A 17,220-nucleotide genomic window follows, 5' to 3' on the forward strand; every position below is an offset into this window, starting at 1 on the left:
CAAAAGAAGCAAAAAAAAAACACGCTTCATGCACATTAAAAGGCACTCAAGGGCAGCACAAGGATGGACAGAGGGATCGCTGACTTGGCACACAAGTCCTGTGAGGAGCGGCTGAGGGAACTGGGGGTGTTTGGTCTGGAGAAGAGGAGGCTCAGGGCAGACAACATTGCTTTCTGCAACTGCCTGAAAATAAGGTGTGGGGAGCTGGGCTCCTCTGCTTATAGGTAATCAGTGATAGGACCAGAGGAAATGGCCTCAAGTTGCATCAGGGGAGGTTCAGGTTGGAAATGAGGAGACATTTCTGCTCAGAAAGAGCAGTCAGACATTGGGACAGGTTGCCCCGGGGAGATGGTGGGGTCACCATCCCTGGGGGTGTTCAAGGAAAAGCTGGATGTGGTGTTTAGGGACATGGTTTAGTGGGTGATATTGGTGGTAGGGGGCTGGTTGGACCAGATGATCTTGGAGGGCTTTTCCAACCCTGATGATTCTGGGATTGTGTGACAGAGGGACTGTAGGAGAACACCTCACACACAAACACACTCACACACACACTCAGACAGCCAAGCTTGCCACGGGGCCTCACAGCCCACTTACACCATCTGACAAGCAACAATATAAAACACCAGCACGCCTCTGTACAGTTAAAACCGCCTTTATTTAACCCCGACCTCCACCAACTCCCCCATCCCCTCAGCGCCGCGCGGGAAAGGCCCTTTTACGGCAGTGTGGCACCCGCCCCGGCTTTCCCTACGGAGCCGGGCGCGGCGCTGCTTTACGGCAGCGTCCCGCCGACCTTCCCCGGGCGCGCTTTACGGCAGCGCGGCGGGGGCGGGGAAGATGTCTGAGCGGGGAGAAGCCCCGGCGGCGGCGGCGGGAGTCGGGCCCGAGATGCCGGCCAAGAAGCAGAAGCTGAGCAGCGACGAGAACAGCAACCCCGGGGACCTGTCCGGAGACGAGAACGTGAGCTCCGAGCTGGGAACTAAGCGCTGGGGTTGAGGCGAAGGGGCCGCGGCCAGGCCCGGCCCCGCTCTGAGGGGGCAGCGCCGCGATCGTTCCTGAGGCAGGGCCCCGGCCTCGGACCCCCCGGCCGGGCCCTCAGGGGGTCGGGGATCCCCTGTGGGGGCTGTTGAGGGGGATCCCCGGCTGTGGGGAGCCCTGTGGGGCTGAGGGAGCGCCCCTGCTTTGCCTCCACGTGGGTGAGGGGGAACTGGGGGCCCACGGTGGGCTCCGGCCCCGACCAAAGTGGGCTCAGGCCCCGAGTGGTGCTCAGGAGCTGCGTTAAAATGTCGCTTTTAATTTGTGTTTTTACACGTGAAACAGCAAAAAGAGCCTGTGGTCTTTCTCCCCGTGTCGTTCGGCTTCACGACCACGTTGTAGAGTAAAAGTTGGTGTAAGTGTACGCGTGCGGCCCCGCGGTGGAGGAGGAGTAGGGGATAGTGCTCAGGCGCTGGCAGCAGAAGGCAGCTGTGAGGGGTGAGGATGTGAGCTCCAAGCTTTTCTTTGTGACATTTCTTCTCAGAAAGAGCAGTCAGGCACTGGGATGTGTTGCCCAGGGAGGTGGTGGTGTCACCATCCCTGGGGGTGTTCAAGGAAAGGTTGGATGTGGTGCTTGAGGACAGGGTTTAGTGGGTGACATTGGTAGTAGGCAGATGGTTGGAGCTGATGAGCTTGATGGTCTTTTTGAACCTTAATGATTCTAGGGTTCTAAGCTGTGCTAAAATCCAGTGCTCAGGACTTGAAGGAGCTAGGTTGGTACAGAATAGCTCTGTACCCAAAAAGCAATCTCAGGTATTTAGCACTCACACAGTTGCTGAAGTGGGGGAGTTACTCTGGTGTTATCCCTGCACAACCCTTCCCTTGGCTAGATCATTTATCCAGAAAGTGAGGGATCTACGCCACGTCCCCAGTACCCTGTGGAAGTGCTGTTCGTGGGGGAACAGTTCCGAGGTGCTGTGTCCTGCTGCTGCTGAGCCTCTTTAGGTGCTCATCACCATCTGGCAGCTGGTTGTGCAGACCTGCAAACATCTGTTTGCCCTGCAGACACATGCGTTTGTGAATCTGAGTGAGGCATGATGCCAGATTTCGGGCTTGCGTTAGCATTTGTTGTAGGTTAGCATGTGGGCTGTGTGGGTACTGAAGATGTGGCCAGTCTCAAAAGGGAAAGCAGTCTGTTTCCGAGGGTTTGTTACTGAATCCCACTAGTCCAGAGAGGTCTGGATTCTGCTCACATTTGTCATAACATAACTGATTCAGAGGAAATCTGCCTTTTTGTTCCATAGGCATCCCAAAGGCAAGCTCATTGCTGATGTAGTTACAGGTTCTGTGAAGTGCTGTGGCTCTTGCTAGTGAGTACTCTGGGGAGACCAGAGTTTGGACAGCTCAGAAGTTTCTTAGGGTATAAGAGAAGAAATTGGAAGACCCAACTATGCTTGTTGGGAGAGGCTTGGCTCCAGGCTTGGGCAGTTCCCTTACCGCCTTCACGGTGTGTTGTCTTCCTTCCTTTTCCTCCTGTTGATGTCCTGGTTTTCAAAGTTGTTGGGCAACCAAAGACCCGTACGTCTGTGCCTCTTCTGGCTGATGGTACAGGTGTGAAACTGGGACAGAGCATAAATGTTTGGTGGGGATCGATGTGCTAATGTTTACAGCTGCCCTTCTTCCACATTCCTAGTGGAGTTCTTGGTGCAGCTTGGTGTTACACTGAGCATCTTCCAGTGGAAGGCTGCGTCTGTCTCCCCAAGCTCAGCTGTACTCATCATATGGCTTCATTTGAGATGTTTTCTCCCAAATTTCTGGTGGAAGATGACCAGGCTAACTTGCCAAGGGGGAAACAAAGAAAAGTGGTTGTTGTTTGAACAAGATGAAGTTTCTCGTGTGGACCTGCAGGGACTGCTTGTTGTGGTTGTGGTGCAGGTGGAATGTGCGGAAATGGGTGATGCAGGGAATGGGGAAGTGTTTGTGAGTGATGTCCTGCAGTTGGGCTGTACGTGGAATTGTAAAATCACAGGATAGCTCGAGTTGGAAGGGGCACACAAGGATCATGGAGTCCAACTCCTGGCTCCATATAGCACCACCCCAAAATCAGACCCTGTGTCTGAGAGCGCTGTCCAAACACTTCTTGAACTCCAGCAGCTCAGTGCCATGACCACTGCCCTGGGCAGCCTGTCCCAGTGCCCAACCTCCTTCTGGGTGCAGACCCTTTCCCTAATACCCAGCCTGACCCTCCCCTGTCCCAGCTCCATGCTTGCTGCACCCCAGGATATGATAGGCCCCTTTTGGCTGCCAGGGCAAACCATGTTTTCTGTTAATTGTCCCAAATTGATCTAAAACTCCCAAGTAACTTTAAGGGTGGTTTTGCCCACCCCTTATTTCAGCTTTCCCCCTTCTTACCTTGGCTCTGCCTGCTGATGGTTGGAGGGGCCGGTTGAATCAGACAGGAAACTATTGTTGTGATGCCTTTTTTTTTTTTTTTTTTTTTTAATGTAGCTTTAAGTTGAAGCAGGAATCTGTAGAAAAGAGCAGGAGGGAGGGGTTAGACTTCCTCTTCTAGTGGCGGTGCTGACTTACTGCAGAAGTGTGTTACTGCGGGGCTGTGCTTTTTGTAGCTGCCGAGGGTGGCCAGAAATCTCCCAGAAGGGCTAAATTCCTGACGTGGCATAACCTAATGTTTTTCCACAAACACCCTCTTCATTCCTTACTTCAGAAGCACTTATTCCATCTACGTCAGAGATGCTTTCCAGGGAAACCAACCACTGTATCTTGAGACCTTTCCTAAGGGCAGTTTCCTGTATTCCAAGGAAGCTTCACTAGATCACAGTGCATGAATGTCCCTTTTGGATCAGCCCTCGGGTGACTCACGCTCCGTATCTGGAGAGAAATGCCATTACGTTAGTGATGGATTTAAGTACGTGAATCTAAATGAATAAATAAATAAGAAGCCCTCATTATAGTCTGTATAATTTGAATGTTTTCAGGATGATGCTGTTAGCATCGAAAGTGGTACTAACACGGAGCGCCCAGACACCCCGACAAACACTCCTAACGCCCCGGGAAGAAAAAGCTGGGGGAAAGGAAAATGGAAGTCAAAGAAGTGCAAATACTCCTTCAAATGTGTAAATAGCCTAAAGGTAGGTGTTTGTAAGCTTCAGCGTGGGGATGCTGGTACCGTTTGCTGGCAGTGACACAAACTATGTGACAGCATCAAAATAATTACACACAGAGCAGAGACTATTTCAAAATATCTATGTTCCATGCTTATCTGATGAAAGTACCTTCCTTATTTGGAATACCCAAAGTTCTGAATAAAAAGAATACTGGGAAATAGGAATCAGTAGGTAATGCTGCAATTAATCCAATTTTTTATGTTTTTGCAAAGACTTATACATGATATTTTATAATTATTTCATCAAAGCTGTAGTTATTGAGTTAAGATGCTGGATAAACACGTTGATATCAAGCAAAATGTGACAACTTGATGCAGAGCACAGAATTCATGCAGAGTTTTCTACCTGATGAAATGTATTTTAAAAAGAAATTAAAACATTCTTAAAAAAATAAATTATGACATTTGTCTTAAATTTCAGCATTCTTCTCACACTTTTGATATAATTTCTTTCTGTCATCAGGGAATTGACATAAAAGATCTGCTGTGTGCTGTGGTTAATTTAGCAGGAGTGTTGTGGCTGTGTGGTCACACCTGCTCACATTTCTATTCCCACATAATCTAGAGGCATTAAGGGACAGGGATTCATGATCTTTACTCCTCGTTCATGTGTTTTAGGGTATTTTCTTCTGCACTGGTCACAGACTATGGTGAACTGAATCGATTGTTTTCATTTGGATTCTTGTGCGCTGTCAGGGTGTCCTTTCCTTCCCCAGCCTTGTGGGGGATATCTGTGTTATACACTGTCTGATCCAGTTTTTCTAAAACTTTGAAATAAAGGGAAGTTAGACCTGGAAGAAGATGGGAGTTCTGTTCAACCTTATATTTGGCTAACAAGAAGTTCACGTAAAGCATCTGTGTTTTCTGCAGAATTCCTGTAGGAGGTTTATCACTCTCCCACATTCTCAACAACTGTTGAGCTTTGCTGAGGACGCTGTTTCTGAACTTAGGTTTCAGACTGCCTCACGGAAATAACTGGGTAGCTGAGCAGGAGGGGCTGAGACGTTTGGAGCGTGGAAACCTCCTAAATGAGCTTTGCCACTGGAGAAGTTCTGGTACGACATTAAGCTGACAAAAGTGTCTGGGAAGCAAGTCAGTCTTAACTTTTATGCTTCAAAAACCACGTTTTCCCTTTCAGGGCAGCGGAGGAAGAGTAGTTCTTTCACTTTGACCTAGGTAGGCAGCTGCTCCTGTGATTCACAGGCATCGCCCCCGCAGACGGTGCTTTCTGTGGCTTAAAGTCTTGCTTCAGCCACTGGCGTGGGCCGTCCAGCACCCAGACATTTAGCAAGTTTTGAGTTCTGCTGAGCGTATTTGTTTTCTTTCCATGGACCAGATATCCCAAAGTGGTTAGTATTTACCGAGTTCTTTTGGCAAAACAGAGCATCCCCTCCTCCCTGCTCTGGGGTGACCCAAAGGACCACCCCACGTGGTTAAGCAATCCCCAGCTTCCTGTGCAAGTGGAATCAAACGTAGCTGAAATGCTGCATTCACTCTAAGCAGGATATTTTTTATGTCTTCCCATTTCTCTTTGAACTGGTTTAAAGACCAGGTAGCAGCCAAATTTGGTCAGTCTTTTTTACTTTATTTTTGGGGAAGTCTCTCTTCTTTTCTTTTCCCTGTTCCTCCGTACTAATCTTGGAAATACTGTGAAGATAAAATGTAGCGATTGGATGTTGTATATGGGTTCAGAAATACATGGCTCTTGGGATATCACGTCATATATATATCCCATTCTGCCTTTGAACTATGCTGTAAGATGTATGTGCTGAAATTAATGAGGAGTCAACATGACTTAAAGACATGGAAATTTATTGTAATGTTCTTTAGAGGTGTACAATTTATGGTTTGTTTGCTTTTTTCAATTTCCTACTCTTATTTTTTCCTCTTCCCCCCCCCCCCCCCTAGGAAAACATGACCGTTGCCCGCTGCTTTGAATGTTAAATGGTTATGATTCAGCCTGAAAAACACACTGCTGGCTAAATATGCTTTTTTAAACACTAGTGTGAAAGTTATTTTGGCTGAAATTTAAGCATCAGGAAAACAAATATATAACTTGGAAAATGACAGGAAATCAGAAAGTGTTTTATTTTTATTGCTTTTTACAGTACTGAGTTACTGTGGTACGTCCTGAAAAAAAACCAACTTTGCTCTCTGAGTGGAAATGTAGTTTATAAATGAGAATACACAGCGAGCAGAAGGATATCCTCACATACATCTATGTGTAGTTTTTTTTATAGATCTTCCAGCAAAGAATTCTGCTTTGATGTGCTCCCTTCAGAACAATGCCATCATCTGCCCCGACCCTTTGCTCTTGTTTGGGGTGTGCCTCAGTAGCTGTTAGCAGGTTGATGTCTCTCAGCCTCTACTCGCTGTCCCCTGAGCTGGGAATCAGGAACCAGCCACACACAGGGTCCTGGTTTGTTACCTTGGTAGGGAAAGCTAACTCAAACCACTGCCAGGAAGGTTTGCTTCCACTTGAGGGAACTGGGAGTGCGCGTGTGGTCCCTTGGTGCCTCACTAGCACCGTGGTGCCAGCGCTGGACAACGTGCTCGTGTAGTTGCAGGTGGTTATTTTTGGCTGCGTTGGCCTGGTGGTTATTTCCCTGCGTTCTGTCTAAAGGCAGCTCTAGGCTTACTTTGCCTGCCTGAACCTGCGTTGGCGTTGGGTGAGTAAGGGCAGAACTAACCACTGATTATCTGCTTTTGTAGCAGCTGGAGGTCTGTTTGTTTCTGCGCCTTCTGTCTGGTGCACGAAGAACCTGAGTACTTTGGGTTTTGTGCCCTTTATTTATATCGGGGTCAAGATGGCATTTCTCAATTCCTCTCTTGAACCAGCACATAGGTCAAACCCTTCTGTCTGGTTGTCTCATGATAACCAGAATGTGCAGCACCTAACAGGGTAATTTGTTAAAAACCTGGCTCATCGTTAGCAGCTGGAACAAAGATTAGAGCAGATAAATATTATCAAAACAGTGTGTACTCTCTCTGACCAGTGAGGATGATGGTAGGTTAGACAAGGAAAGTAGAACTTCTTCATATAGATACCCCAGTTCTTTCCTCATTCTACATCTCTAATTAAGCTGTAATGCTTTATTAGTGCCAAATACCTGCTTTTTTCTTCTGTCCTGGGGTCACTAATGACCTTGCTGCTTTTCCCCTGTTCTTCCATCCCACAAACACACTAGTTTGGCCTTTCATATTATGATGGGTAGTACTTTGAGTTGAACCGTGAACAATTCTTCTTAATCTGTATTCAGCTTTGAAAATTACAGCCTTTCTTTAAGACATGCAGGAGGGCCTTCACTCAGAGGTTTTCTTCTGTCTCTTTCTAGCTTTGCCTGTCGAGGTAATAACAGATGCTGCCTTTCTCAGTAAATACTGCCTACTTTAAATTCTTCTGGCCCTCCTTACTTCTTAGTAAGCTTCTTTCTGAGAAGCGTTGAACTCCCCACCCCCTCCTCAAATTCATTCTTTGGTTCTTGCATAGGTCAGAGCTGCCAGGGCTAATATTTCTCTGAAGCCCTACCATTTGAAGGCTGCTTAACAGCCATCATGAGACACTTCCTTCCTGCCTTTACTGTCCCAGACAGTCCCCTGTGGGGAGGCACTCTAATGAACATTATTCTTTCTGAAAACATCCTGTCAGGACAGGCCAAAATACTGTTATCAATTAATAACAAGCACCACCATATTCATCGCGATTTATAAACATATCTGCTTTTTTTCTTCTCTTAAACTGATGTAAGCTCTTTAAAAATAAGTCTTCAATTCTTCTGGTGACTGTTCTTGAAGGAGATCTGAAAACACTTTGTAGACGTGAACTTTACAGCAGCTTTGTGACATGCTGGAGTTAGTTCGTCGAATCTGTGAGAAAGCTGCGAGACTTAACTGTGCTGTAATAGCTAAATGTAACCCTTCTCCACTGTTACACCAGCATTATTCTTCTTAGTCCTTGTAGGTCTCCTCTGTGAAGTTGTAAATCCGTGTGTGAAAGTAATATAAAATGCACATAGACCTGGCCTTAGATGCAGAGCTTTCCTTGTTGGTAGTGGCAAAACAAAAAGTAGAGCTGCAAATGTAACTCAGGAGTTCTGGCAACTTCTGGCCGTAACTGTGAGACAACACTTATTTCCCTTCACTGTTTAAAACGTTTCTTTGGGGGCAGACAGAGGAGAAGTATTTCTTTAGCCTCCCATAAGAGAGCTCAGTAAAAATGTGACACTACAAAACTGTTCTTTTTAACTGTTTGCTATCTGAAATTATCCTGGATACAAAGCTAGTAGTTGGAGGAAAACATAACAATTAAACTGTTTACCACCACAGCTGAGTTTCATGAAAATAATGTGTCTGTGGGTTTTATTTATTTTGTCTCTAATCTTACTTTGCATCTACAGGAGGACCATGGTCAGCCTTTGTTTGGAGTCCAGTTTAACTGGCACAGTAAAGAAGGTGATCCTCTCGTTTTTGCCACTGTGGGCAGCAACAGAGTGAGTAATCTGTTCTTAACCATAAGCCCTTCCGTGTGCTTTTGTTTGCTTTCCTGGTTTCAACCAAACCCTTTACCTGTGTTTAGCACTGACACAAGATCCTTCGCATAGCAAGCTTTGCTTCTGAGGTACGTAGCGTCTGTTATCTGGGAGAGGTGCAGCCTCTGACTTGTTGTGTGAGGTCATGCTCTAGCTATTTGGGAGTGAGCCTCTGTGTGGTAATGGAAATTCTTCTGGCAAGGTAAACAGGGAGGAAGGAAGACAGGTGCATAAATGTATCTTGTCACTAAAATTACTCTTTGTATGTGTTACTGTTTCCAAACAGTTGCATACTCTAAAATGGGATGAGAAGTGTCTGTGAGGATGCCAGGTAGCTCAGTAGCTAAATTAATGGCCTGTGGGGAGCATCTTTATGGGCTTTTTATGGAGAAGGATCTGTCATTTCAGTCTTGAAAATAACTCCTGAAGTGTGTTCTATGGAAGTGTTGTGCATAAACAAGAAGCCTTTCATTTCCTGCCTTCTTCCACCTGATAGTTACCAAAAGTGCTAAACTAAGATTAAGCTGTGTATCAAATACTCCTGTAAAAAGACTGCCTGAGGTTGGACGTGGTTGCAGTGTAACGAGTTACAAAGAGAGCTTAACCTTACTGAGACAAGTCAAGAAGTATCTGGGAGTGGTGTTAAACTGAAACTGCTGTGAGCATCTTGTATCAAACCATTCCCACCTGTGAGGAACGAACAGGTAATAGATGAGAGCTAAGCCATAAAAACACTCTACCTCTCTCAGTAAGGAAGTTAATATACGAGTGCACATGATTTGCTCTTGAAATACCACAAGAAAGCATCAATTTCTCTCTTTTTTTTTTTTTTTTTTTTTCTAACAGGTTACCTTATATGAATGTCATTCCCAAGGAGAAATCCGTCTGTTGCAGTCCTACGTGGATGCTGACGTATCCTTTTAAGTTAAAAAGGCACTAGTTTGGTTCCTCTTTATCAGATTAAGAGGCTTTGTAGGAAAAATAACACAAAGGTTTTGTCTGTGATTTCATACTTCGCTCATGTGGCACATTCCTCATGTTAGGTCCAAGTTGTCTTAGTTCTTTTCCACATCCTAGAGTCCCTCCTATTGAAATAATATTAGAAACACAGGCTCATGGAACGTGCTGTGTTAAAATACTTGAAAAACAATTCTTTGTTGGTTTAATCTTCCTAACTCTTAATATTTGTGCTGTGTCTCACATTCACTGTTTTACCATGGTCTTGGCTTCTCTTTTGACTGGAACTGGATTTAAAGCCTAAGAATGATATTTCATGCTCAGAGTAATAACGTGTGTTGGTCAGTTAGGTCTTGATTCATCCTCATTTTTATTCCCAGCATTTCAGTGTTTTGGAGAAAGGGATTGAAAAGTGATGCCAAGAGAGAGGTATTCCTTATGTGTTATAGAACAGAAGTGAGGAAACATCTGGGGAAAAGTCAATGTTGCTGATATTTGCAGATGTATAATCAAATATTTATCTTTTTGTTATTGGACCAGCATGGACTCCTTGGCACTTTAATAAAATAGCAACAAGTTTCTTTTAAAAAGTCAATTGTTTTTAAAAGAAAGTTTCTTTGGCTCAAAACCAACCAAAAGTCTGTGTTCTTCTGTGTTCCTTAACACGAGGTGTTGTAGGCAGATGAAAATTTCTATACCTGTGCGTGGACGTACGATAGCAATACAAGCCATCCTCTTCTTGCTGTGGCGGGGTCCAGGGGTATTATTAGGATAATTAACCCTATTACAATGCAGTGCATAAAGGTGAGTGTGCAGAACTTTAGGTTATAGCTTGTGTTTCAGTAAGGCATGAAATGTAGGTCTTCTAAGTATGTCTAAACATGAAGGGAAATGATAACTTGGTCTCTGAATTCTATCCCAGCACTACGTGGGCCATGGAAATGCAATCAATGAACTGAAATTCCATCCAAGAGATCCAAATCTCCTTTTATCTGTAAGCAAAGGTGAGGAAAAAAACCAACAACCTCTTTTGTTTCTGTATAAATCAGGATACTTTGGATTGGATTTTTGGTCTTGAAAATGGCCAAAATCTCTCAAGTCTTTGAGAATTTTGTTGATGGCACTGAACAAGTTTACCTTAGAAGTCTAGAGCAAATCTTGCTCTTCACGGCTGTACATCATGCACATATTTAAATCCATGGCCTGCACTAAAAATAACTCCACTTGTGGTGCAACAGGATTGTGAATAGTGCTGCTTTTTTAGAGAAGAAATGTGAGAATTGGAGTTGCTCTTTCCTTTGTTGAAGTTGGTTTGTTTTCAACTGTTGAAGCATGTTGCCATCTAGTGGGAATGTTGTAAAGTTGCAGATGGCATTCACCACTGTACTCATAGGCAAAAAACTTTGATTCCCTCTTGAGAGCAGCTATGACTTTAATTGGGCTTTGTGTAAAAAGGATATTAGGGAAGGGAGAAGTGTTTTTTGGTATGGTTTCTCATGGGCTCGACTAGTCTAAACAGTCACAGCTTCCTAATCTTGACTGTTTTGTTAGGGGATACTTGATCTGCCTCAAGAGTTAAGCCTTCAGGAACACTAGGGCTGGTAACATAAGGGGACTTTTGACCTCAGTGTTATTGAGAATTAGGGTTGGGAACCTCAAGTTTGTGCTTTTGAATTTCTCGAGTGCTTTATATTGTCTTTTTGATGCCATTTTGACATCAGCTGTAGTGCTGTGAAATGTAATGTGTAATCTTGGACAGGGTGCTACCTACAATTGGGTGTGAGGTGAGAGAGTCCTGGGGTCTCAGAACTGCTTGGCCGAGAGATGAGTAGAAAAAGGGGACAATGTCTGGGCCTGTGTGGCCTTCCAGTTGGCATTGTTGTAATTCAGTGTAGTGTACTTGTGGTACCAAATGGGAAATACAGTAGAGGTTCTTCATTAGAAATTGTTTAAACTTCCTTTAAACAAGTGGATTAGTCTGACTTTGAAATGTGTATTGTTTATGGAAACAGTAACTCCCATCCCTACAGTCTGTGATTCATAAAGAATAACTGTTTTATTCTTTTAATAAAAAAAGGAAAATAAAAGATTTATGAATGCTGATGTAAGAATGACTTAAAAGAAAATTAACATTTTCTTTTTTGAAATACAAAATTGCTTTTGAAATAAGACTAAATAAAGGCATACTTGTCCAAGATCAGACTCTTTCAGAAGACCTAAAGACCTAAGTGTATTCTGGTTGAAGGTATCCCTAGGGGAGGGGGAAGGGCACGCGTTCTCAATTACAGAATTACTCAAACAGTAGCTTAGTTTTAATGGCAATTTAGTTAATGCAGTTCCATTGCTTCTAACAACTGAAGAAGAATTAAGTGCCTTTTAAATGTTTACTTGAACACCTTTTATTGAAAGTGGTGAAGCTGAAATATATTATTCATGTGTACATGTAAAAAGCAGCATGTAATTTTATTTGTTCTTTATAGATCATGCATTGAGACTGTGGAACATCCAGACAGACACGCTGGTTGCAATATTTGGAGGAGTAGAAGGGCACAGGGATGAGGTGTTAAGTGCAGTAAGTGGAAGACTGTGGGGCAGTGATTTAGATTTACAAAGGGTAGTAAGCCTGTAATATGCAACTCTTTATCCTCCTGTGCACTGTTTTCATACTATACCTACTGGAAAACAAAAACCCTGACGTGCATCAATGCTGTTTAAGGGGTAGATAAGTTTAAATCTGGTGGTTTGATCTGGCCACCTCTCAATAAGCAGGACAGGTGTTCACTTGCTGTATCTATTTCAGTAGCCAATTCACTCAGTGCAGCCTAGATGCAAACGAAGTAGAGCTCAGTGGGGCTAGAAGGAGTAATAAATTTTCATTATGGTCCCACTTTTAAAGTTCTTGAGGTCTTATCAAGCTGAAGCAGCAAATAAACCTTCATGGTAGTGAAGGAAAGAAGTTACTTCAGGTGAGTTATGCTGCTTTCCAGCGGCTGCAGAGGCAGATGCTGCTACCCGGCAAATACCGAATAGAATCTTTGACTTTTAACACACTTATTAACAACTGTTTCCTTTGCTGTTGTGTGACCCGAAAGGTGAGGTGTGTACCTACATGAAACCTGATGCTGTGTTCTCTGGGAGTTGTAAATACTCATCACCCAAGTAGTAGCCCTAGAGTTCTGCCAAGGTTGCTCCATGAAATGAAACCTAGGGAATTTACTGAGGGAGAGCACGAGCAGTAGGTTCATTCATTGTCTGTCAGTGCTGTTGAATATGCCACTTTTTCATTGAGGGAGAGTAACTATAGTTAGTAAGCTACTATGCTTCTGTGCAGTGAGCAGGATTAAGTTAGTATTTTTTTTCTATTTGAAATATGCAGTTTTATTGCATTCTCTACGCAGAAGATGCTGTTTTGATGGAAATGATGGAATAAAATCTGAATTGATATAATGCAGCTTAGGCTGGGGGTGCTCAAAATTATTTCATATATGTAGGATTATGATCTTCTGGGTGAAAAAATCATGTCCTGTGGGATGGATCACTCTCTAAAACTCTGGAGAATCAATTCCAAGAGAATGATAAATGCCATCAAAGAGTCTTATGAGTACAATCCAAATAAAACTAACAGGTACGTAGTCTTCATCTTCTTGGCTGTCTTTGCAAAATAAATATGCTCATCAACAGCCCAGATTAATTCCTTTAGAAATTGGGAGTTCTTGGAGATAGTGAGTGACCTGGGGATTGTGGGGGATACTGAATATCCATGGAAGATGTCTTCCTGGTGTTTGCTTCAGTAGAATTTTATTGGATTGAAAGTTCTGACACTTATTTAAAAATATCTTAATTATTTTTTAATTATCTGCTTGACTAGGAAATATGTGGGATTATCATCATCATTCTTAATTAAAGCTTGTATTTCATTTTGTTTTAAATGGCTTTTCTTCCTTTTGCCTCAAAATTTCTAGGAGGGAATCAAATCTGTAATTAAGCATAGTAAATGATTCATATTGTGTATTTATCACTAATTATTGTATCTGTTATCTGTCTTTGGGGCTGGGACAAAACTATTTATGCAGTAATACCTTTAATTTTCATCACTTTTTCTTATCTGACCTCAAATCTGAGCAAATTGTCAAGTAAACATAACTACTAGTTACATGATAGATAAAGCCTCCTTTATGAAGTTCATCAATTTTTTAATCTTAACTTCCAGTTAAACCATTGAGAGAATTGAAGAGTCTAAAACACACTGAACATGTTCAGCAATGAGACTAGCTGTGAAAATGCTCTCGCTTTTTTTGGTAATGTTACCAAATATTAAATGATGCTTTAAAAAAATGCTTTTTTTTTAGTGTGTTGTTCTATTTGACGATTTAGATGTTGCAGAAGAAGCATCAGGAAAACTGGGATTTAACCAGTTCTTGAGGTATTTAGCAATGGGAGCTGTGTGCAGCATCTGAAGGTTTTGCTTAGCACTGTCTCTGTACAGTCTTTTACAGTTAAACATTTTGGGGAACAATTTGTTTCAATAGGAATGAGGATGAAAACGGACTGTTCCAATTTTATTTAAAAAAAAAAAAACAACATACAAAATCTACTTTGTTAGAAAATTTTTAAAACAACAAAAAGACAAGACTTGTCCTTTTTACATTGAAATGTGTTAAAACTGGCAATTACAAGTTGGACTTGTATTTCCCCGAACCTCACTTGGCTATTTTCTCCATAGGCCTTTTATTTCTCAGAAAATTCACTTTCCTGACTTTTCTACGAGAGACATACATAGGAACTATGTTGACTGTGTACGATGGTTGGGAGATCTAATCCTTTCCAAGGTAAAGTAGCAGCTTTTTCAGATATCGTACTCCTGTTTGCTTATTCTGAGGTTCTTAAACAGTAGAAGTTTTACTGGGATTTGGGTTGTTGGTTAACTCACTGTGCTGTGTTAAATGATATTATGGAGTGTATCGTGAATTTTGTCAACTGTTGGGATGTGTGGATAAGTAACTTTTACCTAAAAAGCAGAATTAGATCTGCTAAAAGTACAGTGATGCCAACTAACCAGGATCTGCATGAAATGTCCAGAGAGAGGCTGTGCAGCTACTTAAATCAGGTGTCCTGCAGCTAAAGGGAGAAACAAGGGTTCATGTAATGGAATTACTTTGATCTGTGTGATAGCACTAGTAATGTTTGCTTGCAGGTATTAAACTCGGTAGCGTCATTGCCTCTTTGCCAGAAATTGGTGCAGGCACAATCCTGTTGGTTGAAGGGACTGGGTGAACAAACCTCAAATGTAGGTTAATTTAAGCTGCTTGTGAAAGTGTGTTTGAGTACCTGTGGTTGATTTCTTCTGAAGTGGGTGAGGTAGGGCTCCTGCAATCTGGTTTTCTGGCAGAGCTGTGAGGGCAGTGGGCTCCCAGCAAAGGGCAGTGATATATTGTTAGTGATTTATTTAGCTGTGACCTAAGGGCAGAGGTGAGATTTTTTGGTTTTATTTTTTTTAGTGTTGTTGGGGAAGCTATGACAGGAAATGTTAGATTTAATTATAACTAGGCTGAATGTTTTACAATATAAGTTGTAAATATAGGTAACTTTTGTGTGTGTTCACTATTTCCCTTCTAGTCATGTGAAAATGCCATTGTGTGCTGGAAACCTGGCAAAATGGAAGATGATATAGATAAAATCAAGCCCAGTGAGTCAAATGTGACCATACTTGGGAGATTTGATTACAGCCAGTGCGATATATGGTACATGAGGTTTTCGATGGATTTCTGGCAAAAGGTATGTGTGAGCTTTGACCTTGCTGCATCTGAAGGTGTGTAGCTTTTCAGTGATTTCGTATTTATGTGTATCACAAAAGTCCTGGCTCATGTGATGTGCTGTTTGAGGAGAGAGTTTGTCTGCTGCAGGTGGCTTTATATGAAACTGGTATCTTCTCACCCCATCTGCAGAGAGGGGTAATAAAATGGGAGAAAGAAGGCAAATTATGTAGCAGTTCTAATTCCTTCCATAAATTCATTAAGCCATTCATGTTCAAATACTTGGATACCAGGATACCACTTTGCTAAAGAGCCTTCATAAAATTCTGACTTTCAGTTCTTTCAGATAACATTGTAGAACTTGTATGTTTTCTGCTTTCTTTCACAGATGCTTGCTCTGGGCAATCAGGTTGGCAAACTTTACGTTTGGGATTTAGAAATAGAGGATCCTCATAAAGCCAAGTGAGTACTTCATGTTTAATTGTAGTTTTGCTGAGAAAGGGAGTTGGGGCGCTTCCCTTTTTCCTTTACTGATAATTACAGAAATTCTTGAACAGTGGTAACCACTTTCCATTCTAACTACTAGGTAAATAAAGGTTCTGAGTCCCTGAAGGTTAACATTATTCATTTATTTAAACTATTTTGTTACTTACATTATAGCAGTGCCAAGAGGTCCCAATCAAATTGTGCAGGGCACTGTGTGAAGATACAGTAAAAGAATGTGTTTTCCTCAAAGAGCTCACACACTAATTAGGTGGAAAATTTACAAAGCAATTAGGAGATGGTAGGAGGGTGTAGCTCGTGACAAAGGAGAAATAGATGAAAGGACTAAAGTAGTGAGAATATAAAGGTTAGCTATGAGTGTGATGTGAAGAAAACAATATGGCTTTTCAGTTCCTTGCCTGTGTGGCCAGGTGATTTTATTGCGTGTTTTTGTGTGTATGCACACAAACCTGCAATATATATTCATGCAAACATGCATTAATTTGTGTTTGTAAAAATACATATATGAATGCCTATACAAAATTCCCCCAAATGCTGCAGTCTTCAGTCACCCAATTACCATATTTTATTCCTAACAATTGGAAAAGAACATTGATTGCAAAGTTGTAAATAATGTGATTCAATAAGGTTTCAGTCCATGCTTCCATGAAAATTGATGAGAAATGTCAATGGGTAAAGAGGAAATCACTACTTTCCCATCTCCAGGTTCAGAATACAAAATACATCACAGAGGGTGCAATCCTGTTGCCCTACAAATTCTTCCTAGGTCACATAAGTCAGATGGTGGTGAAACAGCACTTGTAGTAGCAAGTGCAGATTTAACATTGCAGCTGAATAATTTTCTTTCATTTATAGGTGTACGACTCTTACTCATCCTAAATGTGTTGCTGCCATTCGACAAACCAGTTTTAGCAGGGACAGTAGTATCCTTATAGCTGTGTGTGATGATGCCAGTATCTGGCGCTGGGACAGACTACGATAAGTAACTTTTTCTTAATTCAAAGTAGAAAATATATTTTCAAATTATAATATAGTCTGTTAACTCGCTAGTGTGGTAGACGCATTTAGTGTAGACTTCCTCGAAGGTTCAGCAGGCTGGAGCTGAACTTAGTGATGTTTACATTCTGTGTATTGTTCTGCTTGAACTTTGCTGCTTTTAATAAAAAGAAGTATTTTTGTAAAGTTTTCTGAATTGTCCATTTTAATTATTTCCCACAATGAATTTTCAGGTATGGCTTATGAAATACCTTTTTGGCTTGTAGCTGTATTCATCCCTTTTTATGCTAAAAACTTAATGAAGCCACTGAATATTATCCAG

At 42.3% G+C, this 17,220-nt stretch overlaps 1 protein-coding gene across 1 annotated transcript; it reads left to right on the top strand.

The window, feature by feature from the left end:
• Positions 1-786: 786 nt before the first annotated feature.
• Positions 787-17,088, top strand: EED (embryonic ectoderm development). The gene is made up of 12 exons (XM_005029748.6): positions 787-960; positions 3,972-4,124; positions 8,557-8,649; positions 9,535-9,600; positions 10,324-10,449; positions 10,568-10,649; positions 12,126-12,217; positions 13,137-13,270; positions 14,369-14,474; positions 15,262-15,420; positions 15,787-15,860; positions 16,758-17,088. Exons 1-12 carry the CDS (start codon positions 838-840, stop codon positions 16,882-16,884), a joined length of 1,335 nt encoding a protein of 444 aa, XP_005029805.2. The 5' UTR covers positions 787-837; the 3' UTR covers positions 16,885-17,088.
• The last annotated feature ends 132 nt before the right edge of the window (positions 17,089-17,220 follow it).

The sequence above is a fragment of the Anas platyrhynchos genome, chromosome 1 (genome assembly GCF_047663525.1).
Source record: "Anas platyrhynchos isolate ZD024472 breed Pekin duck chromosome 1, IASCAAS_PekinDuck_T2T, whole genome shotgun sequence".
Classification (NCBI taxonomy): domain Eukaryota; kingdom Metazoa; phylum Chordata; class Aves; order Anseriformes; family Anatidae; genus Anas; species Anas platyrhynchos.